Below are 26,152 nucleotides of genomic sequence, written 5' to 3'. Positions count from 1 at the left end.
CATAAAGTTAGTTGGAAGGACGGAGAGTAACATATATTACTTTCTATCCCAGGAAAACCAACGGTTCCTACGGGATCTGTAATAAACCGTAATAAACACGAATGAAGACAGCGGGCAGCAGATAGTGGTTGAAAAATTAATACATGCTCAATCATTGAACAATTTGAACATTCAGTAAATAATACCCAGAGGGCCTGATAGCGATATCGGGTATTTTGTTAAAATAAATTAATTTCGGAAGAAAATGGCACCTTTATCCACGACTGGTTTAATTTGACTCCGGTTTAACGGTAACAGTTATTACCATACCCAAACCTCAAACGTGGAAGTAAATACTGGTCCAATTTGCTTTTAAAAGGTCAGGGGGAAGGTTTATGGTGTGAAACAGTTGCTTGCTAGCTCAAGAGAACTTACCAATTAATGAGAATTACACCAATTAAATCGTTCCAAATTGTGTTGAAGTATTTCCATAGCCGAGGCGAGAAAAGATGCCATTAAATAACATACTGAATTACGCATATTAAATAGATCAACCATATTGTTTTTGTCGTGCTCTGCGGTCAATACCTTATAGATTTAGTATTCATCTTGAATCACTAAATTGACTAATTAACATAATATATTCTGATCATTTTGGAAAGTATATTTTTTGTCTCTCAATTAGAACATTGAACTTTGAAAGTTTGATAAGAGATAGACAGAAAAATCGCTTAAATGAACGATTTTATTGCAAACTAGTTTATCATATTTAGAATGACTAATGAGGACGATAAATTAGTACAGTAGTTAAAATAATTAATTCGATTTTGTATATCCTATTTACTTATCCGTTGTTCGGAGAAAACTTAAACAGTTATAAAAAGTAACTTTGTAGAATTGAGTTTGTTATATATTGATATAAGTATTTATGTTATATATTTACATATTTATATATTTATATATGTTGTATATGATTTTTAGTAGATTACATTAATTATGGGTAATTGTAATCTCTTGCTCTATGTTTATATCTATGTAACTACTTTTTTTCTTTCCAAAATTAAAAAAAACAAAATTCATTTATTTCAAATAGGCCTAATTAATAAGCTCTTTTGAAACATCAAGTCAGTCTGTTTGTAGTGACTCTACCACCGGTTTGGAAGGCACAACAAAAATTTTAGTGTACACTAAAATTGTATTCATTAATTGAAGTTAATAGTATAGGTAGTTCTTGCGGTACGAGTCCTCCTTCCATTGCTTAGAGAAGCATTATAATTAAGACATTTTTGGCTCTGTTTTAGAATTATAATTCTTATCTTTAGGACGTCAAGGTAAATAATACTGCTTAAAGTTATGGTTGGTAAGCCCTCTATAAGTTACCTTGCCAACTCTTTTTCAGATAGGTAGGTACAAACGAAACTTTTCGCAAAAATTACGAGAATTTTTTTTTTCGAGAAGGAGGTGAACCGCTGTATCCAACTCGGATAAGCAGCGTTCCAGAAACTGTTTGAAGACCAAAGTACGAACAGTGCGTGTTGCCAGTGATGACCAATGGCTCCGAAACATGGTCGCTAACTATCATAAGAAGGCTCAGAGTCACTCAGCGGGCGATGGAAAGAGCTATGCTCGGAGTATTTTTACGTGATCAAATCAGAAATGTTGAAATGGGCACATAGTTCGGAGAAAGGATGGACGTTGAGGTCCCAAAGTACTGGAATGGCAGCCACGCACTGTGGACGTCTATTGGTTGATATGATGATTTTTTTTAAATTGCAAATGAAATCCCAAACAAATGATATCCAAACAAATCAAAACAAAAATCAGGTAGATAAAGACAAAGCCCGTACACAGCCCAAAATAACACAATATATATTACTTTTTAATTGCTTACATTGGCAGATAAGCTTCAGACAATGGTTATAGCGTATATGGTATATTTACATAGGCTGTATATATATCGACCTTTGCCTTTGTTTATGAAGTTTCGTGTTTCGATACAGGGTGCATCATCGCATAAAGCAGTACTATTTTAAATAAGTCCACAGTTTATTTGACATGCCTTGAGATCATAAAAAAGGATTATAATTGTAAAACAAAAAGTCAAGAATATTAAAATAACATTACTTTAAGTGATGATTGTAAGTGGGCAGTTGCCAGAATCGAAATCGCACCTAAGCCCAGGTTTGTTTATTTAACTCTTTATTAGTATACCACATCATTAATATATAAAAATAGCATATCTATATAGCAATAATATATATATAGCAATCTCTGCCACGCAGCCTGAGAATTAAGAAAAAAAAAGAGGAGAATTGACTGCTGGTTGTACAAATTCTTTAGAATACGTACGTGCGAATAACTACATACGTATACTCAAATTAGTTTACACAAACTACATAATATAATTAGTTAATATAAAAATAAACTAATGTATGTATAATAACAACATTTAAATAATTTAACATACAATAAATATGTACATAAGAGTGAATACATGAAGCGGCGAAGTGAATGCATGATAGCGGATTAGGTAGGAGCTTGACTGCACTTTCGTGGGCTCGAGTTCCCTGCAAGCACCTCTAACTTTTCTAAGTAATTAAAGTAGCACTTGCTTCAACGTTGAAGGAAAACATCATGAGGCATGCCTGAGAGTTCTACATAATGTTCTCAAAGGTGTTTGGAGTCCACCAATCCGCAATGGGCCAGCGTGGTGGACCACGGCCTTAACCCCTACTCATTGTCTGAGTAACCCGTGCTCTGTATTGGGCCGGCAATGAGTTGATGTGATGAATAAATGCTATTAAAAGTCGTCAGGACACAGAGCGGAACATTTTAGGACGCGTTCATGCATGCCCTGCGAAGTGTTGCTATGTTTGTAGACGATGGTTAGGTGGACCACCCGCTTGGCCGGTCAAATATCAGTAAAAAAAAAAGATAACCTTACAGCTATCGCCATCATCTCACTTTTATGTAAGCATCAAAAGTGCCACCTATGGGGCCTACTTGAATAAAGATATTTTGACTTTGACTTTGACAACAAATGAGGTTTACAATACGAGAGGCCTAACTACCTATTAGCCTCCCCCGCACATCCCAGCTAATTCCAATACAGTTTTATTTATAAACAAATAATCTACGCTTGCATTACGCGATGTTACTTTGTAACGTTTCCACGTGTCTCGTGTAAACCAATACTCGAGCGCAGTCAACCGCGACGCCGTAGTATAGTTGATAGTTGCATCACATAATACGTCCAAACACGTGTGCCTTACATTGTGACGAAAAACAAATACACTTGACGCTTTCTCGCTGGACCGTTGTTTGAGTTTACTTTTTTTTTTAGCTTGTAATCTTTTTGTTTTGTTGACGTATAGGAAATTTACTGATTATGAGATACTCGATTTCTTGGGGGGAGAATTGGGTTATGTGTGATTTCTACCTACTAAAACTTCTTCGGTGGCCGGCTTCAAGACATGATAGCTTGTAATCTGCTAACTGCGCCCCGCGGTGTTACCCGTAATAAATTTTTTGGTTGTTTTACTAAGACGTGAAGCAAGGACGATATTCGATGTAAAAATACGAATGTTCCTGTCAGTGGCGTACATAGAGGGAATCCACAGGGTATGCAGATGATATAAAATAAAGAAAATCTCCAGTACGAGCTATAAATACTTATGTGTAGGCTTTTTATAACTCTTACAATGCCTATCCTTAAGTTTTTTATATCTATTACTGGAAATATTCTTCATTTTATATTATCTACATACCCTGTGCATACCCTCTATGTACGCTTCTGGTTTCTGTTATTATTTAACTCTTCATTGGTACACCACTATGAAGTTAGGAAAATAAAAGTACAATAGAAATACTAAAACGGAACCTGTTAACCACTCTTGGAAATGTATATTGTTCCAAGACCAAAAATAGCCTATGCTACTCTCGGAACTTTTAACTAAAGTCTATGCCAAAAAAACAAGTCGATAGGTTGCTTAGTTAGAGCGTGAAGGAAGGACAAACAAACAAACGAACATACACATATAAAATTAGTAGTAAGTAAGTGTAAATTACAAAGAGAAAAGGTTTTTTTTGTTGGTTAAAGACGAATTATCAGTTAGTAACAATAGGCTGGTAAATCACCTTAAATTTTAAATCCTTAAGAAAATTGCAATAATGTTAAGAAACAAGTAGCAAAATTCTCTCGTACGTAATTTACGTGAAAGATAGTTTACCGATGGGTGGTCGAACGTCGAACGAATATGAAGCGCGTCACGAATCTTGAGACTGTAGTGATTTTTTTTGTAAAGAGAATAGAATTCAAATTGAATGTTACCAATTTATATATAGAGAATTTATAGATATTCGTAATTGAAGCGGTGATAGTCCAGTGAGCAGGAGCTCGACTTCACTTTCGTGGGGCCGAGTTCGAATCCTTGCGTGTTAGGATACGAAATCGGCACCAATTTTCTAAGTTCTGGCCCCACTTTTCTAAGTTTTCTAGGTTGTTTCCCCCAATTTTTTCTGAGTTATGTGCGTTTTAAGTAATTAAAATATCACTAGCTTCAACGGTGAAGGAAAACATCGTGAGGAAACCTGTATGCCTGAGAGTTCTCCATAATGTTCTCAAAGGTGTGTGGAGTCCACCAATCCGCACTGCGACAGCGTGGTGGACTACGACCTTTACCCCTTCTCATTGCGGGAGGAGACCCGTGCCCAGCTAGGCTAGCATTGCCAAGAGACTATTATCTATCCGGGGAAAGGATATAAAATTATCTTTTCCCACAGCTTTATCAACTCTCGGAGCAATGGTGCAATAGTGGAAATAATATCCAAATAATATATGTGTAATAATAAACGGGAAACGGAACGGGAACGGGGATAATATATGTCCCAACGTGGTGGATAGATGACATCAGGCGAGTCTCTGGGAGCCGCTGGAGGCAAGCGGCCCAGGACCGTGTATTGTGGAACTCCATACAAAAGACCTATGTCCAGCAGTGGACTTCGATTGGTTGACTTGATGATGATGATGAATAAACGGGAGTAAACTTCTACTTCTTGTAATCCCTATCATTTAAACTAACAACTTTGGTTATATACTTTTCAAAATTCAGTATTAATTTATGTTATACAAAAAAATATATTATGTTATTTCTGTAAAATGACGTTACACTGTGCACACGTCACAGCGTCGTCTACTCTGGTCAGTGACCGCACGATTGAGCCGCGGTTTGCGCGTTACAGATTAGTAAAAAGGAGAGAATATATATAATAACTATCGCGTTAATAATAAAGTTGTAAAACAAAAGTAGTCACTTTTAATGTTAACAACTACAGGCCGAGAGCTTTTTCGTATTTTTTATTTAACCCTGTATATGTCAATGACAAGGTTGCTTGGCAGCATCCCGCTTCGCTTTCATCTCTCACAAGAAAGGAAGGTGAATCTTAAATGGCAAATAGTTAATATTCGGCAAGAGCAACTGCTGAGTTTCTTGCTAGCTTCTCCTTAGAGTCTGCATTCCGTACTGTTGAAAGACTCACTACAAACAGACCGACTTGAGGTTTCGAAATTGATTGCAGAGTAAGCCTACTTGATATAAACGAGTTTTGAATTTTTGTCCTAAAAGTCCAAATAAGCGTTGACTGCAATGGCGTATAAAAAGTATACAGTAGTAATTTAAGTTCAATAATGTTAGAGGAATCATAATATATAGATATAAATATAAAAGAAGTAAAATTAGTAAACCTTATGTAAAGAATATAAGTAAGATCAATGCTCACATTTAAGTAAATGAAAAAAAGTCTCTGACCCCCATGTCAGAGGGAACAAATAGGAAAAAAAAGTGTAATTTACATTTAACCTAACCTTTTGGGGGTTCATGTTATATGTAATAAACAAGGCTTTGAATTTCCGTCATCATATTCCGTTCGGGTAATTTAATCACAAACTCGTTCGCGTGACGCGGTCCGTAATAACACCATGAACAAATTAACTAATCGGGCATATGCCTATGAATACTCCCTTGTGTTATAGCCATGTTACATTGTAATACCACTTACGTTTAAAGGTGTCTATACACGGTGCAAGTCATTCGCAAGCGACGGATTGCAAGGTGGTATCACAGATTGCATGCAATCTGGGGAATTGAACTCTGTCTCCACGAAATGGTGACTGAATGTGAATTCAATTTCAAAAAATAAAGAAAACATCCAAAGCGATTTATAAATACTTAAGGGTAGACTTTTTATAACTCTTACAATGCCTGTCCTCAAGTTTTTTATAACTCTTACTGGAGATTTTTTTTCATTTCATATCTTCTGCATACCCTCTATGCACGCCACTGGTTCAATTCCAGAAGTAACTTGTGATACTAAATTTTTTCCCTGTTATTTTTGTTCCACTACACAATGTAGGTATACAGGTATACTTGACTGCTATCTCACCTGGTGGTAGGTGATGATACAGTTGAAGATGGTAGTGGGCTGAACTATAAAGGGTTAAGGCCATTATAATAATCATGTACTTCTAATCGATTTTCACCCAAAATCAAACCAGAACACTAAATAGCTTGGCGGTTCGTCTTTTTGGGTAGGGTGGTAACTAGCCACGGCCGAAGCCTCCCACCAGATACACTGTAGTATTGTAATGATATTTAATCAGCATGCATTTAAAGTAAATACGTAGATATATACATATAGGAAACACAAGGAAAATGTAATAGTTATACAAATAATAAATAACCTACGTTATTGACTGGTTTCTGAACAGTACTTGAAATAAACTATCCCTACAATAGCAAATCTACAAGTGGGCTGGTAGGTACGGTCAACAAAAAAATCATCTCTCATGCTTCTATTGGTTTTCACTACTGTACTGAATGATACCAAAAGTTTATATGCCACTCGTAAGTCGAGTTTAAATTGCATTAGTTGCATTTCAACTGTTACATGTATGTATTTGGTAGCATTTATAATGAGAACATTTTTTTTTATTACACTACAAGTTAGCCGTTCACTGCAACCTCACCACAAGTGATGATGCAGTCTAAAATAGTAGCGGGCTTACCTGTTAGGAATTATGGCTGTTATATTTTAAACATACTCGAGTGTTTCTACGCGACACCGAACCGTTTTGTTTATTTATTGTATGGAAAAGTGACGTTTGACAGCAGTGATTGCAAGATTTACGCCTGTCGCATTGCTGTCGCGAGATACGTAATCACCCTGCCGAAACGCTAAATCGAGAACGCTACTAAGCGATAAGGCCGCCTTTAGTATTCTACTTCTTGGTATCTTTGTATTTCTATTCTTCTTTTATTTACCTAACTTCATAATGGTGTGCATAAAAAGGTGTTTTGTAAATAAAGAAATAAATAACAATAATATAATATACTACGGCAACAAACACGCCATCTAGCCCCAAAGTAAGGGTAGCTTGTGTTATGGTTAGTAAGATGACTGACGAAAATTTTAATACTTTTAATATAAAGATAAATACCCAGTCACTGAATATTCATGTTCATAACACAAACATTTTCAAGTTGTGGGAATCGAACCCACAACCTTGGCCTCAGAAAGCAGGGTCGCTGCACACTGCGCCAATCGGCCGTCATAATAAAGTTTCATAAATCGGTTGATACAGATAAAGTGGTTAAAAAACTCTTTAGTACCTCTCTTTAGAAGACTTGTGTCGCGTAAAGGCTCGAGATAAATTATGTACTTATTTTCGTTGCTAACTGTACTCTTTATTTATCAAGGAAATTGAAGTGTCTCACGACATTTACTGTTGATAATAATAAATGCAAATTCATACCATTTATGAATATCTTAACATCAAAAATGTACTTAATCGAGAATATTACGTTCATATTTTCGATAAAATAATAATGCCAACACATTTGTACGAGCGTGGTTTTGTAAATAATTATTCCGATATTTTAATCAACCCACATTTTTTTTTTAATATTAATAGCGGGCAAAAGAGCAAGTGGGTCACCTGATGATAAGTGATCACCTCCGCCCATAAACATCTGCAACACTAGAGGAGCCACCGATGCGTTGCCGGCTTTTAAGGAATTTGTTTATCCGCCCCTTGAATAACCCTAGATTGTATTTTTGAGGAAACACATCAGATGGGAGATTGTTCCATAATTTGCAAGTGCGCGGTAGTAATGATCTGGTATTTTGAACAGTAGAAGAATACCAGGCATCCAGATGATGAGGGTGGAATTTATTTCTACGGCGTGAGGTGCGGTCAGAGAACAGGGAAGGAGGTATCAACGCAAGCAACTCTTCAGAACATTCTCCATTATAGAGTCGATAGAACACACAAAGGGAGCTAACATCTCTTCGGTGCCCCAGGGACTCCAAATTGCAAGTCAACATACTAATAGTTGGATAAAACTGCGTAGTAATTGCAGTCACATGGTGCTATAATATAATATAACACCATCGACGGGGATAGGACGACATTTTGCAGGACATGCGCCCTACGAGATACTCATGGCTTCGGCCTTCACTATGAAGTGATAAGGCCGCCAAATTTGATACGTTGTTTGGTTATACTTTTCTTTTTTTTATGTTCTCTTTGCGGTGTGCAATGAAATTATATTTAGGCACTTGTAAATTAACTTTTACATCGTTTGCCAGAAAATATTGCTCCATCCTTTCAATGTACGTTGTCCACGTCCCCGAACTACGAGTAAGTGACAAACGACTAATACACTGGGAGGTATCTTTGCATCGTTCGAGTCCATGTAGGACTGGAGTGTATCGATAATGCAGTCGTATTTATATCAAAATACCCACCAACTCAACGTCATGAACATTAGTTGTTAATCAAATATAATTTTAATCGTTTCTTGAAAAGTAAAAGGCAAATATGATAGTTATGAAAAGTTTAATTATTTACCCACTTTATAACCTAACCGTCCAACCGACATCTTGCACGCGATGAATTTCACAAAAAAACTATTCTGGAAAATATCAACGCGTAGTCTGAGCAATCGTTTATTACAAACTGGCTAGTTACACACAATCTGTTTTGAGTTTATCATTTATTATAAAACTACCCACATATATACCTACTACAATCATCGTATTCATATACTTAATTTAAACATTAGAAGTAAGAATAAACTTACAGTGCAATATACTAGGTTACATAAAATTCATAATTCGTTTAAAGGAAATTGCATACAATTCTACAATAAACTACCAATTGTCATCTTGGAGATGTCTCTTAAAAAGTTCAAAGTTTGTATTAAACGTAAGCTTATAGAAAAGTCCTATTATAGTATAAAGGACTACGTAAACGATAAAAAAGCTTGGGTGTAAATTATTGCTCTAACCAGGTAGCTCTTCTAATAATTTAAAATGACATTGTGAGATGGTGATAACAAAAAAAAAACACCCGGCTAAGTTTGTTGTGGGCTTCTTCTTAGACCAGGACGCGTTTGGAATCCTCGTAGCTTTAGTTTTAAGTTTACGAATGTGGTTATCGCCATCATCTCAATACCGTGTGATTCTTATGTACGCATCAAAAGTGCCACCTGTGGGCCTACTTGAATAAAGATATTTCTGACTTTGACTTTGACTTTGACATATGCGTAGACATTATTCTTCTTCTTCTTTCTCTGGGCTTGTCTCCGTACTTGGTCGGCCGGAACCTTCCGTTGTACGTAGTGCCACCGGTACAGCTCCCCGCTGGGTCACTCCAGCCAGCCGAGCTCACTCCAGAAGCTTAGCAGGCCGCCCAGGTCGCCAAGTGCTTCAGGGAGTGATGCTGGGGAGCCAAGGTATGCTGCGCGTTGCTCTGCTACTCCTCTACATCGGAGCAATACGTGAGTCGGTTTTTCATCTGCCTCCATGCATGATCTGCACAGGGGACTGTCGGTTATACCTAAAAAAACCCTGCCTTTTTTATTACGCAGTGATTTACGTAATCACCCTGCGGATATGTTGCGACTTTTTATTTTGTTAAGAACATTTTATCACATATTCATACAAATAAATACAAATACATATTTTCATGAAAATTGCTAAGAACACTCGGGATAAAATTATCTATAACACAAAAAAAAACTAAACGAAAATCTGTTCATCCGTTTGGGAACTACGATACCACAGACAAACACGTTAAACTTATAACACCTCTCTTTTTTTTGCGTCAGGGGTATAAATAAATATTGTCCCTATATTAGTAAGTTGTAGAGTCGTGATAAACTTGAACCTTTGCTGTTTAAATGTTAAGTCTCAAGTCATGTCGTAACAATAGGGCTTTTGAAATCAAGTGAAATTTAAAGTAGGTACAATAATTGATATAAGTTAAACTGGTTTGCTGTAGATAATAATGCTGTGCTCTGACTGCTATGGGGCTAGCATGCACACTGTGAGAGAGTTATGTATATCCATTATCTCGTTTGTGATAAATAAAAACGAGTAACGGGTAGGGATAATTATCTCGTAAATCGCGACTATGCAAAAAAACATATCGATCTCTTGTTCTGTGAAAAACTAAAGCGATTGGGGTATAAAAATATACTATCACTCGCCATCTAGCCCCAAAGCAAGCGTAGCTTGTGCTATGGGTACTAAGAGGACTAATGAATACTTTAATTAATAATATACATAAATACTTATAGTATACAGATAAACATCCAGACACTGAAAAACATTCATGCTCATCACACAAACATTTTCCAGTTTTGGGAATCGAACCAACGGCCTTGGACTCAGAAAGCAGAGTCGCCACTGCGCCAATCGGCCGCCAAATAATAATTTAAGGGGGCTCGAAAACAAATCTATCCATCCCATGGGAACCGTACCTTTTACCGCCTACCATTACCATTCCTGGTCGTGCTACCGACTCGTTCCACAAGTGGCACGAAAAGGAATTGTCGTTTTCCGACTAATTTACCTTTCAAACAAAAAAACCAAAATTAAAATCGGTTCATCCGTTCGGAAAATACGATGCCACACAACACACGCGCACACAGCCACGTCGAACTTAAAACACCCCGTCGTTTTTAGGTACTGGGCACTGTTCAAATATAATCGCAATAACCTCAACAAACCAAACAATTTCTTGGCCAAATTTGCCTTCGGACCGAACCTATGTGTACCAAAAATGAAAGTGAGTTATTGTCTTGTTTGACCGTTTTATAGGTTTATTATTATAGTTCGCCTACACCTTTTAACATGATGACTCGCTATAAAGGCTCGCGTACGTAAGCCCGGCCTTACCGCATTTACGACGGCCGATTGGCGCAGAGGGCAGTGATCCTGCTTTCAGAGTTCAAGGCCGTTGGTTCGATTCCTACAACTGGAAAATGTTTGTGCGATGAATGCATGGTTTTCAGTGTCTGGGATGTTTATCAATACTAGCGGTCCTTCGCGATTTCGTCCGCGTATAAGTCAACCTTGGATATATATATATATCCTATGGATATATGCTTTCGCGGACTCTTTTTTAGAACTTTTTACTTTTTACTTTGTCATACATGTTTTTATCGAAGCTTTAACCGTTTCCGCGCACGCAGCGGAAACTCCCAAAAGAAAAAAAAACCCTATTTTGAAACGTTCTTCATTGGTGCTATGCGCCGATTCGTCTAAGATTGATGGTATATAAACTATAGCCTGCCTTGCTAAATGGGCTATCCAACACTGAAAGAATTTTTCAAAGTAAACCAGTAGTTCCTGAGATAATCGCGTTTAAGTAAACTCTTTAGCTTCATATATTATATTAATTATAAGTATTTAAGAGCGCGTGTCTCATACAAAATTAAAGAAAAAAGTGTCCCGATTTAACCTATACATGTTTACACTGACGCAGTGTATTTAAGCACATAAATATTCCTCTTATTTATCGGAGTTATGTGCGTTTCGAGCAATTAAATATAACTTGCTTCCACGGTTAAGGAAGACGTCGGTGAGGAAACCTGCGTGGATCCTGTGGTGGGATGGTAGTGGGATGACGATAAATGCCTGGTTACATAAACCATGCGTGGAGACAAGGTGAAAATGAGGTTTCATACCCAGGGATTAAGAGTAGCCTTTGTTACTCTCCTTCCTTACTCTATGCCAAAATCAACTTGATTGGTAAAGTGCCACCAAAACAAGATTAGCTCATCTGCAAACTGCTCAAAATAAAATACTAAAAACTCTTTCTAAAAACAAAAAAACCTATAGTGATACTAAAATAATTAACATTCATCAATTATATATATATATAGCACGTGCATCTTTATTAGAAAATCAATAAACAAAACAATCCACACTGATGTCACTGTCACAAAAAGAAAAATAAAACTCGTCGAGCCAGTTTCCTTACCTTACCTAAAACTAGAAAAAATTATGGTAAAAATCCCTTACCTTTGAAGGCGCCAAATTTTATAAAAAAATGTAAACTCTTTAAAACTAAATTAGCTTCTTATATATTAAGTAATACCAATATATTTAAAGACGAATACATTGAATGAGTAGATGATAGTAAAATTGAATTTAGTTTAGTCTAATGGCGAAGTGTATTAATTTATTATAGAAAATTAAGTTTCCTATGTAAGTGACTTAGGTATTTTTATGGGAATAAATGTCTTTAAACCTAAACCTAGTTAACGCAAGGACAAACATTCAAACCGATAAATACACTTTCGTGTTTATAATATAAGTTAAGGATTTCATTTTAAAGCCATATTTCCAATTCACGGCTGATGCTTGAAAACAGAAAGCCCAATAATTAAATATGTTTTTAGCCCAGGCGTCGAACTTCGCTGTCAGTAATCTCAAATGCCATCTAATCCAAGTAGGCAACAAAGTAATTTTAGTATCAGTATAATAAAAATAAATGGCATATACTTTAGGTAACAAAAAACAAAACACTTGTGTCAAAGATAATAAAAGTAAATTGCTTTCTAGTTTGACGCAAAAGACGCAAAGACGTTCTCACCTTATGCCACATCCACATGTAGTTCATCCACCCATTGCCGGCGCGATTGCGTATCTCGCGACAGGCGTAAATCTTGCAATCACTGCTGTCAAACGTCACTTTTCCATACGATAAATTAACAAAAGTGACGTTTGACAGCAGTGATTGCAAGATTTACGCCTGTCGCGTGATACGTAATCACCCTGCCGGTCTCCTCTCAGAATGAGAAGGGTTAGGCGGTAGTCCACAGCGCTTGCCAAGTGTGGATGGACAGACTACACACGCCTTTGACAATATTATAGAGATTGCAGGTCTCCAAACGGTCCAACCTAGTTCGTCAAAAAAAATTAAGTAACGACTTCATTATTTAAGTAAACTAGCTGACCCGTGCAACTTCGTCTGCACCAAATCGGTTATTACCGGAAAACACGAATAAAATTACATTTGCTAAAAATGAATCCTAGCTAGATCGATTTATCGCCCTGAAACTCCCTGTATACTAAATTTCATGAAAATCGTTGGAGCCGATTCCGAGATTCCAATTATATATATCGAAGAATCGTCTATATATATATACAAAAACACACGGCTAAGGCGTGCAGGTCTCAAAAGGGTCCAACCGAGGTCGTCAAAAAAATTAAGTAACTACATACTTCATTAGTTAAGTAATTAGTAATTAAAAAAAGAAAACTACTAAAAATACTTTTTTAATAGATATCTACGAAAAACTTACTTCATATTTTCGTAAGAAGTAATACTAAGTAGATCCTTTCTCATTGTGGGAGGAGTACCTGTAGTGATTTTGATGATAGCCGCTTGTTCCAGATCCTGCCGTACATAGACGGGTTCAACCACGTGTCGAAGATAGCCGCTCTCACCGACGTAGAGATCAGCCTGGTGCGAGCCTGCGTGCAGAACCTCGTGTACTACGGAGTGGTGACCCTCGTGCCCATATTCCAGTACTGTGCTGTGAGTACCAGTAATCTACCATACGTAGTTAACATGTATGAAAACCTTATGTGCGTCGTTCGTTTTTTATTATTTTGACGGCCGACTGGCGCAGTGGACCAAGGCCGTGGGTTCGATTTCCACAACTGGAAAATGTTTGTGTGATGAGCATAAGTGTTTTTCAGTGTCTGGGTGTTTATATGTATTTTCTAAGTATTTATGTATATATAATTCATAAAAATATTCATCAGTCATCTTAGTACCCATAACACAAGCTACGCTTACTTTGGGGCTAGGTGGCGATGTGTGTATTTTCGTAGTATATTTATTATTATTATTATTATTTATTTATGTAAATTATTTCATCATCATCATATCAACCCATATATCATGGGCACATAGCTCTGAGAACCGATAGACCGTTGGGGTCCTAAGGTGCTGGAATGACAACCCCACACTAGTTAACGCAGGTCGGTCCAACAAGGTCCCAACGAGGTGGACAGATGACATCAGGCGAGTCTCTGGGAGGCGCTGGAGGCAAGCGGCCCAGGACCGTGGATTGTGGAACTCCCTACAAAAGACCTATGTCCAGCAGTGGACGTCAATAGGTTGAAATGATGATGATAATAATGATATCAAATCATTACAAGGCACGGGTCTCCTCACACAATGAGAAAGGTTTAGACCGTAGTCCATCACGTGCCCAGTGCAGATTGGTAGACTCCACACGCCTTTGAGGACATCATTACATAAAATTGATAATTCCTCCAATTGTAGGTAAAAACACTAATAAAAATTATAAAACCATATTATCGTTCAATTAGTAATAATCAATATGATAAGAGGCATTCACTACGAAATCACAGACGGTGTCTGCAATTTAATTTGTTTGTGTGATAACCTAATTTCCCTTGCAACAGGTGTACAGTGCGACGCCTAAGTTAAGACAGCTCACGCGGTGCGCTGGGCTGCAACGGCAATGCGTTGAATTCTGTGCTAGAAGTCGTAAGTAACGTTTCTTCAATCCTACTAATATTATAAATGGGATATTAGATCAGAGTATGGTTGTCACCACCTTTTCTCTCCCCGAGAGTTTCGTTCACAGCGACTAAAGAAATATAACAAAGAACGGTACCTACTTCCATCTACTGCTATCAGCAACCTGTCTGCCCAGAGTGGGCATTATGGGCAAACCATCTCGTTCGAAGAGGCATGGGTACGCCCGTTCGCCCATGCTTCTTCGAACGAGATGGTTCGCCCATAATTTTGCCCGTATTCTGATCTGTCATACAAACGGCACACATCATCACAATTGCTCTATTTTTAATAAAACAAACAAATGACAGGTACTTAAAATTTAGAAAGAAAAGGCCTAGAAAAGGCGGCCTTGACGACCGGTTGGCGCAGTGGGCAGCGACCCTGCTTTCTGAGTCCAAGGCCGTGGGTTCGATTCCCACAACTGGACAATATTTGTGTGATGAACATGAATGTTTTTCAGTGTCTGGGTGTTTATCTATACATAATAAGTATTTATGTATATTATTCATAAAACAAATCATTCATCAGTTATCTCAGTACCCATAACACAAGCTACGCTTTCTTTCGGAGTAAATGAGGATGTGTGTTGTAGTATTCATTTATTTATTTATTGGTGGGAAATCTCAGATATATTACTCTGAACTTTGGCAGCTCGGCAGCTGCCGCGGGTAAGCGACCTGTTCCGCATGTACGCGGGCATGTCGTACGGCAGCACGGTGCGCGACCTTTGCCGCCGCATGCGGCCACAGGAGCTGGCCATCAACGAGCGGAAACTGGTGCTGTTCGGAGTGCTGGAAGGACTAATACGCAGGGTGTACAAGGTGAGAGACTTACTTATAGTCCGGTCCATCTAGACCAAAAAATTAGAGTGAAGGTATATAAAATCCCAACAAGCTGAAAATCAATAAAATTGTTCAAAACACAATTATAAATAATATTTAAAAGTTCCCCATCATTCCCGTGTATGGAATAAAAATTATTCAAGGTCAAATGTCAAGAAAATTAGTTTTTCGCTATTTTCAGCAAAACGTTAAGTTTTATTACCTTAGACTAAAATTCTAGATCGTATCTAACTATCTATAAAAAATGTAAAAATACTTTTTTTCCTTCAAAAAGTTATAAAAGTTCGCTAAGTACACTACCTCATACGTGGCGTGGAAACGTGTGCATATTAAGACGATAACAACTTTTATAACTTTTTGAATGTCTAAATTGACCGGACTATTATACAAGAAATAATATTTTTAACGTGTAAAAGTCTTATAAATCGATGAACGCCGGTTGTACGCGCGAAAAAGCATGACTCATTGTCACGTTCCGCCTTAGCCGAGCGTGCAAGCGAGAACGCGGAGCAAGTGATAGAGAGTTGCGATTGGCCTAAGCGTTTGGCTTGTGACGCATCTCATCTAATCGAACGCACGTTATCACGTAAAATTATCGTCCGTGAACCGTCGTTTGAGATAAATCGAAATTGTTGTACTGGCTAAATACATGCGAAGCCGCGGCCGACGAAAGTTGAATGAAAATCTGTCGTGGTTTAGCGTCCAAATAAATGACATAGAAAACCCATGACAATCGTATAATTTAAAAATATAGAAATTTTTGTAACAGAATTTTTGTATAAAACAAGCATGAACATTATGTGCTACAAGTTTTCAGTAGAGACAAAACTATACTGCTTCCTAACTTTGATAGAAAATGTGGGTGAACTCCGATATACTTAATAACCCTTTCGAGGGAACATGCGCGATTTCATTTTGTGTGTTTGCGTAGACAATGCTTATTTATGCCATAGCAACAAGTGGTTAATTTGCTGTAATTTTTGAAGAGTTCCATTGTCACTGATACTTTTCATCAAATCTATATAATATTTGATAAAATACCATTAAATACATGTTAAACCTCCTTCCAGTACCCAGTGACCTTGCACAACGATAACGCCTCGCTGCGCAGTGAACACAGCCAGTACGTAGCTCGCACCTACAACGGCCTCGTCTGCCTCGACGAGCTGTGCTGCCAGGGAGGCCTCTCTGCCTCGCAGCTCGACGAGCAGTTGGAGCGGGACAGTGACGTCATCTTCATCGTCAAGTGAGGCCTTGTGACTCGTGTTTCTGGGACTCCTGGACTCGTGAGTGTTTTATGACCGAGTGATAACACGGTTACCGTCAAATGAATTGGGCTCGTGAACTGTGCTTTGGACCGAATTCCTAAATGGTGTGATTCGAGTACTTGTAGGAAAATGAACTGCTAAATACGAAAATGTGTTTAGAATCTCTTGTAACATCCCATTCATATGGTAACTGTGGGTCTCGTGTTAATTGGACTCAAATGGGCGTTGCGATGTTGTATTCAATGTTGCTGAACGAAGTGATAACATGACGTTTAAGTACTGAATAGTTGACAATTTGGCGATGCTAATGCATGATCCATTTTCAATTCGCTAAGCAAGGATATGATGTTTGGATTATTTTATTATAAGACGTTGATTAAATAATATTGTGTTCATTATGAAAGTTCGTAAAAATGTGTCAAAATTTTCATGTTCAAAGTAGGCCTGTATTTTTTACATTTGTTACACAGGAAGGTTTCTTCTATTGTCAATTTAGTAACGCGTATTGTTTGTGGCAGCCCATTTTCAGATAGACTCTCAACTGCGTAGGTAGTGTGAAGATAGTGTTAGTGTACAGCGTATCAGACAAACTGAGCAACAAATATATGAGACTTTGGGCGCTAACGCAGGTATCTAGTCAGCTGCGAACTGAACGCCAAAAAGGCGCCTCGGACTAGAATGTATACTTCCTTAGGTGCAAACTTTATGCAAAAATAGGTTCTTGAATGCTAACTTAGCCAAATATTCCACCGCAAACAATAGTCCGACACGTTCGGTCGGCGAAAAAAGTCAGCTACAAACTGTATGCCAAGAAGGAGCCGTGATTAGCGCTTACGCGCGCACAAACTATTCGCAGAACTAAGTCCAGTTGAATGCAAATATTCAAATAGTCAGCTGAAAATCAATATCTCGAGATTAGTCCTTGGGCGCTAACTTGGGAAAATAAGCAGCCGGAAACTGTACGCCAAATGGAGCCCTGGCATGGGATGGACGCTTACTAAGCCACAAATTTTCTGGCAAAAAGTCAGCCGCAAAACAATCTCTCGATTCCGAGTCCTAGGTGCTAGCTCAAGTATAATGTCAGCCACATACAATGTCCCGACATGAGTCCCTGACTGCTTACTCAGGCATAATTTAAGCCGGAACCAATATCCTCATAAGATTCCCTGGGTGCTAACTCGTACTACAGCCGCAAACAATATCCCGACAAAGTCCTTGGAGCAAACATTTCGCTGCAAACTTTACGCAGCAATGACTTTGCTAACTGTAATTTTTGCTACTTTTGGCATAAATATTATATTGGAGGTAAATATGTGCATAACGCCAGGTGTTATATAGACATCCGACGTAATTTATATAATAGATTCTAGTCTTTGCGCACTTTGTAGACTTATAGAATTATGGTGTTAATCGAAAAAAATATATAATTTGACTAAAAATTTACTATCTCTCGTAGCATAGGTTAAGAAATTTTCGTATAAAAGAAATAATTATTCATATATTTTTCATAGATTATTATTATTATAACTAGAATATTTTATTTAGTCCTCAAGTACAAAAAATGCATAAAACATCACTTTGTAGACTGTTTATTTACATATATTAACTTTTAATTAAAATAAATGTAATATTAGTCTTGCAACGAATAACTATAGTCTGTTTTTTTTAAATATTTTTTTTTTCGAATTGTATTATTGCAAAATTGCGTCTGTATAAGCTATATTTTACGCGTTTTTATGAGAAAAATTTGGGACTTTTCAATATTTTTAGTCAGCTTAGGAGAATAGACTATTTATAGGATATTCACTATTGGTTAAATATTGTATACTTCAATCTAATATTAATATTGACGCATTTTTAATATTTTATTATTTTTATTTGTTAATGTTTCAGATAAATTTGTATTTACATAATATTATTCTTTTCAAATGAAATAAGCATAATTTGTTTTCGAATATTTTTATATTTTAGGGGGCATGTTATGATATTATTTCTATTATATCAGAAGTGAGATATTAGTTTAATGTAGTTCTATCAGACGTCATACAAACAATCAATATGTCTACTCGTATATTAAGTCAGATCCTTTCCAGACGATGAAAGGCATGATAGCGTCTGCATACTGGTTTCGTAAAGAAGATGGTGTATATGCATATAATAGTAAAGAAGGTCCAGGAAATTCAAAGATTTGCCTGAGAAAAGCACGCGTCTGATATAATTATTATTTATCACTTCTAAATGCCCGCATGCAGTTTTGCAAACGTGCGTGTATTGGTTGCTAGTATATGAACAGAATGAAATCGTGCATAAAATAACCATGTTTTGATTTATTAAGAATTTAGATTTGATCAAGTTTTGATATAATCGAAATATTGTTATAAACTCTATATGTTATATGTATATGTATATGTTGAAAACTGCTCAATATTAGTTATTTACAATCTGACTGTATCTACATAGAAGGTACAAAAAGGTGCTATTATTTAGTGTATAGGGTAAGGTGCATTGACTTATATACAGGGACTTTCATCGTCTTCCATCAACGGCCCATTAAACATATTGTTATGGTCACCTTACGATAAATGCAATAACTAGATTCAAATTTTTATGTCAAATAATAGTTTGACGAACCTTCACAGTGAAGTTATGTCAGTTATGCAGGAAATTACGAATACCTGGCTTGGATATTGTCGCTATTTTAGTATAAACTTGATTCGCGATAGATATTTAGAAGCGATACGTATGATTTGCGACACGTGACACTTGCTTTAAAGGTGAAGAAACCTGCATACCTAAGAGTTCTCCATAATGTTCTCAAGAGCGTTTGAAGTCCACTAATCTGCACTGGGCTAGCGTGGTGGACTACGGCCTAAACCCTTCTCATTGTGGGCGAGACCCGTACCCTGTAGCGGGCCGGTACTGGGTTGATAATGAGACTTTAAAGCTGTCCAAGAAGACAAAGTATCTCATTTTGTTGATTTTTGATATGTATAAAACTTCAGAAACGAAAGTTATTGCACTTTTCGTAATAATGTCAGATTAGTTGGTAGTCACCGTTCAACGACGAAAACCAAGTCACCGTGTATGATAGTAAATTAGATGTTTAAATTTAGCGTAGACGTGAATTTCCCACCGAAATTTAAAAACCTTGTACGAAAAAAACTATGATCAACTACCATTCCTTAAAGCAGATATTAATAAAAACTGCAGTTAGTATGACATACCCTAAAGTCTGTCTTAAAAACAAAATTATAATTCTGAGAACGATCGTGGACAATATTACAATAATTATGTTTTAAGCGATGATAGTAGTCATAGACAAAACTGTCTTCATTTAAATTGGGCTATAAGAGCCAAAATAAACTTGTATGTGATAATTCGTTAATTTAAAATATTTATAACTCGCGCGATTTTCAGAATGTATATGTAACAGGCGGCCGATGTGGTGCCATCAAATTCGCAAAACATTTACTCGCCCGTATATTGTGCGAAAGGGATAGAACGAAATCAGTCACATTTTGTAAATTTTCTAAAAGTAGTACAGCTTTTTGTGATATATCTCGTCCGGGGAAGACTACCACTTCCCCTTCTTTTGTAAATCTGTTCTTTAATTGCGTGGGAAGTGTATGATTTAACTCTGATGAAGGAGCTACTATACTGAGTTATTTAACGTATACGAAGTAAAGTTAATTACCAACTGACAATAATTCATCATAGAAGTCATTGAGTGACTTTTCTGATGAATTCTATGATTAGGGAATCAAGACTAATTTTCAGTTTGATTTTTGAATTAATATAAAAAATAATATAAAAAAAACTAAATGTAAAAAAAATATATTTTCACAGCGTTAAATATAACAAAAAAAAATTAAATTGCCTCGCAAACAGTCTCACTGTTTTCGCGGTAATTTTCAAAATATATATCCGACCGATTAAACCGCGTGCCGTCATATGTTGATGGTGTAAGTACCGCATTATATAAATAAAATATTCATTTTTGTCCCTCCTGGCGCCTTTGGTACGGTTCTTTTCATTGTCAGGATTTTCATGCCTAAACGGTTTCGTCGGAGCCGGCATTGAAGTATTCTCTGACAAAGCTACATTTAAAGGCAGTACCTATCCTAACTCTACGTAAGTGCCTTAAAACTACGACTTGCATAAAATATATAAAGCTAAAGCTAGACTCGTACCTTAAACGTTTTATCGCAATACCTTGTTGATGACTTTACACCTTTATATAACTTAAAAATTAGTCGAATTGTTGTTTATTAATTATTTAAATTTTTGTAAGAGATTATTTTTATAGACTGTAACTATATTATAGTAATGAAACTCTTATTAGTCACTCTTTTGTTATAATGTTGTATTTTGTATATAGGTGAATGATATTTTAATAAAACGAATTATTTTCTATTTTATTTTTATTTAACTGTTTCTTGCGACTTGACTTGATCCGCTTGTTTTCAGGTCGGAACCCTACGATTACCGACTTACAAAGTAGTTGGGCTGGCTGGGTTTTTATTTGCAAACTTTTGTCGAAATTTGTAAACCACCACTTTACGCAAATTAAAAACATACTAACAATTTCAAAAATCGCGTGAAAAAGTAAAAATATACTACCAATTTCAAAACTATATCTTAACATGTATATACTTACCGAGGGGTGATATCCTAGTGGTTCGGACCTCGGCTTAAATTTCAGGGAGCTGATTTCGAATCCCAGCACGCACCTCTAAATTTTCTAAGTTACTTCGTTTCAAGCAATTAAAATATCACTTGCTTCAACGGTGAAGGAAAGCGAAGGAAGAAACCTGCACTCCCGAGAGTTCTCTATAATGTTTTCAAAGGTGTGTGGATTCCACCAATCCGCACTGGGACAGCGTGGTGGACCACGGCCTAAACTGTTCTCATTGTGGGAGAAGACCCATGCCCAGTAGTGGGCCGGTGATTGGTTTATATGATGATGATGAAATACTCATCTAGTGTTTTTAAATAACCCTTTTGCCCATCTGTTAAGATGATACGAGAACAGGATATATTCAACAACACATGCCCGGAGAGTGAAAAAAACGACATATTTCAAAGACAGTACTGATTTAATATATTCTTATATAACATCATATAAGTTACAAAATACATAAACAGTATGTAGGTAACGAAACACTTGACTAGCGTTTAAAAGAGAAAAAAAAAGTAAAGACATGTTTCGATGACTGCGTGCTACAGACACCCGCCTCTTAGCCTACGTACCTTTACAGCTTCTCATACACCCCTTATACATCTAAAAGGACTAATTTTAATTCATTTAAACATTCGATTTTAGTCATAAGCATCAATAAATAGCCTAAAAAAATCATCCAAATATCCGAAATTTCTTAAATCTATCCGCGTCCGTAGCACACAGAAATCTTATACAAAAATATGTTGCTACTGTATACTTTGATTATTTACAAATTTCCATATATGCGAACGGAGTTATTAAAATATGGCGACATATCGAATCCCCTAACGCCAAAAAAATCTGGGAGAAAGTCCATAATTTACTTATCCAAGGAACGTTTAAAGCAATTTTATTTTCATCGGTATCGCGGTAAATACTTTTTTACTTTAATCCCATTTTGTAACGTAAAAACGTATATCCCGTGTAAAGGGTCCACAAAATGTGCGTCACAAAACGCATTCCCTAGACGCCAGTGGTTATTATTTGGAAATTACTGTTTGAATACATGCCTCGACGTTAAATCAGGGATTGATTGTTATTTTAAATCAAAAGCGAAAACAATATTAAAATATAACTGCTCCTGGGCGACTCTGACATTGAAAAACCGTTTTTGTCAAATGACAGCGACAGTAATGCTTTCTGATTGGCTGACACTTTTTCATGATTGGCTGAAATACACAGTTGAATCGAGAGTAACGGAAATTGAGCCAATAACTAAATAGCCAAACAATCAACCTGTTTTCTTTTGTCAGAAAGAATATACTTAAATAAAGAATAAATCGATGACACGCACGTTTGCACATTTGGAAATTTATAAATCGAACATAATATAGTGTTTATCATTTTATTTTAGTAGGTACATAAATAATAGCTGTAAGTAAAGTAAGGGCAGCGGGATCTAAAGACCCTTAACTAACTTTGACGTAGGTGACCTGCGAGAGAAAAGGACATTTTTATTAATCTATATTAGTAAACGCTTGACTACTGTCTAACCTTGAAATAACACATCTCAAGGACTCGAAATAAGTACGGTAAGTGGAAAACCGTCGCCTGTAAACATGCAAGCAGCGCGTCCTGCAACATGGCGCCCTGTGTCCATTAATTTGAGGCGTTGGTGTTCTCATGTGCCTGTAATTACAGCGGCAACCGTGCCCTTCAGACGGGAACACAGCATTGCAACAATGCTGCTTAGCGGCAAAAATAAGCATAGCGATAGTACTATGGTATGGTTGAGTTCAGTTCTCATATCTAGGTGTCGTCGAGTTCAGTTTAAAGTAAATTTTCTATTTTAATTAAAATGTTTTTGCTTGGAAGAAATCGATACTTCCGTACTAATATTATAAATGTCAATGTAAGTTTGTTTTTTACTCTTCCACACAAAAACTACTTAAACGATCCTCATGAAACTTTGTGCACATATTCTTGGAAGTGGTAGAAGTAATATAGGATACTTTTTATGCCGTCATTAAGCTCGGTTGCTTTGGAAGAGGGGATGAAAGTGTTTGACGATTTTACACCACAACTCCGACAAATTATAACCGATTTAAATAAATATTTTTGTACTATAGAGGTTATAATATGTATTTAATTTAGCTCTAACTTTGTGTAGATCTGATCAATGTGAAGATAGAGGACAGTACTCCTCAGCGGACGGCAGCAAACCCCTCATTTAAGGCTTAGCGATACTGAATACTTTAAATTATTTTAGAACTACAACTAAATTGAATGCCACATCAAAAACCAAAATCAAACGCAGACGAAGTCGCGGGCAACAGCTAGTATCAGTATAAATTAGTAAATAAAAAAAAGAGCGGAAGAGCTCTGTCACAAAAAGCTGAACTACTACTATAAACTCTACTACTACTGTTATGTTCAAGAGACTCAGAAGACTGATGGAATAACTTGCAAATCCGATGCTTCCTCAATGAGCTATAAGACAGAAACGCGTCACCTCAGATAAGGCAAAGTAGTCTTTATTGGAAACCCTAGAACAATCTATCACCTAAGCTGCCTCAAAACAATTTAAATTCCTTTTAAGTAGGAAATCTATCAACAGCACTGCAGGGCGAGGGCAGGTGACATTTCCTCCACGGAGAAAGAACATAATGTTAACACACAAAATTGTAACCTTTAGATAGCAAATACGTAATGTAATTAAGATACGTATTGAGTATTGAATTGTATGTTTACTACTTTACACTTAAGAACCCATAGCAGATCAAGGGCTCTTTTAAAGAAAGCTACGGGCCCCGCGCTTGTTTACTCAGGCACTGTCTCCAACAGTTTTACTCTTCGAGCACGGTGCCCACTGTGGATATAAGATCCAAAAATATACGGACCTCCGTATATTTTTTTTGTAACTTCTTGTTTACCCTGTCGCCTTTCTTTGACAGGTGGACAAGTAAATTTCATCCATTGTCAGTGGATATAATCAGGGGGTAAAATTTGTGAGCTAGAACTTAGCTACGGCCGAAACCTCTCATTAGATTTTATACTGACTGTCCTTTACCTTCTTAAGCAATTAACGACATAGTTGGTTAAGATTCGATATCCCGCTGGCTCTACTTTAAAATAAACAAAGTACTTTTTGATTTGTTGGTCTGTATAAAAACTTAATTACGTTTTGGCACGGCGTATAGAAAATAGAACGGTCTGTATGTACATAATACTCGATAGTTGTGTGAATATATAGTGTGCGTAAAGTGCAAAAAAAGAATTTCAGTATACGCAGGTATCAAAAAAAACTAATCTTTAAAAGTCTTCGTAAGGGTTATTTTATTTCTTTTAAACCCGTTGGAATCCTTTCTAATTTCTGGAATTAAAAGTAGCACTTTCCATCTTTTATTTTTAAATTTAACAAATAAATTGTTATTTCGAAACACATTCCTCATATTGTGTGAAGCAAAAAATCCAATTTCAAAGCAAACACAAGTTTTAAATTTTTTTTTCGTGTCTGACTCTCTATTTGCTCACTGTATATGGCGAGACGAGGCTCTCAGACAGGCAGTTGTTAAGTTAATATAAAATAACCATTTGTGGTAAACAACCCTTGAATGTAAAGAGAAGCAAAACAAAAGAGCATAGGAGAATTTACATATATGAGTTTTAACGATGAATTCGCAAGCTTTCACTATACAATATGAAATATAATTAAATAACGCACAATATTATATAAACACACCTATCTCTTTACAGTGCGAGCGAGGCATATACTTTAAAAAATAGAATTAAACACTTTGTTTGTATACTCCATTTTTTCTTACCTGTTTTATAAAATGTTACTTTACTTTACTTTATACGTTTAAAAAAAAAAACAACTGTATTGAACCTATGGGATGTAGGTTTTTTTTATTTTTTATTTTAGAAATATTAGTAAAATTATAAGACAGGTAAGAAAAAAAGGGATTAAGTATGTTTATTGTTACAATGTAGGCAGTTTGTTTTATATATATTCTATTGATATATTTTACATATATTATTAAAAAAAGACAAAGCTAGTTCAAGGAAAGCGAAATGTGATGGAAGATTCCTGATAATATTTTTTTATAAGACTATCCACACTGCCATGTCCATGAGGAAGTAGGTCCTCAAATCGAGAACCGACTAAATTTTATGAACTCCTAGTACAATTAATAAATAGACAAAAATTTGCATTCATTAATTACGATCAAAATTTAATTTGCATATATATGCTCTTTTTGGATGTCTAAACTCTATTTTAGGAATTGTGGTACGGTTTTATACCCGCCTTACATATGGCCCGATGGTGGGCGCGTTAAGGAACATTTGGGCTCCAGAGATGCGAGATTGCACCACAAGCATAAACTAGGCATATTATTATTTTAATCTGTCAGTTGTCACGTTCCTAGAGTTTAGACTCTGTGGTTAAATTAAAAACTAAAATTTTATAAGCTGTGTATCATATCTGTTTTTG

At 36.4% G+C, this 26,152-nt stretch overlaps 1 protein-coding gene across 1 annotated transcript in view; it reads left to right on the top strand.

Annotated features, from left to right (window-relative positions):
- Positions 1 to 18,467, top strand: part of LOC120628649 (GATOR complex protein NPRL2) — a 70,620-nt gene extending 52,153 nt beyond the window's left edge. Inside the window, exons 5-8 of the mRNA XM_039897189.1 lie at positions 13,727 to 13,870; positions 14,770 to 14,854; positions 15,539 to 15,708; positions 16,800 to 18,467. Of these exons, the coding sequence (XP_039753123.1) occupies positions 13,727 to 13,870; positions 14,770 to 14,854; positions 15,539 to 15,708; positions 16,800 to 16,979 (579 nt within the window). The 3' untranslated portion in view covers positions 16,980 to 18,467. The remainder of the gene's footprint in view (positions 1 to 13,726; positions 13,871 to 14,769; positions 14,855 to 15,538; positions 15,709 to 16,799) is intronic.
- Positions 18,468 to 26,152: the final 7,685 nt, after the last annotated feature.

Source organism: Pararge aegeria, chromosome 13 (genome assembly GCF_905163445.1).
Source record: "Pararge aegeria chromosome 13, ilParAegt1.1, whole genome shotgun sequence".
In the NCBI taxonomy this organism is placed as follows: domain Eukaryota; kingdom Metazoa; phylum Arthropoda; class Insecta; order Lepidoptera; family Nymphalidae; genus Pararge; species Pararge aegeria.
Note: the sequence above shows the minus strand (reverse complement) of the source record. Positions and strands in the feature narration are given on the sequence as shown.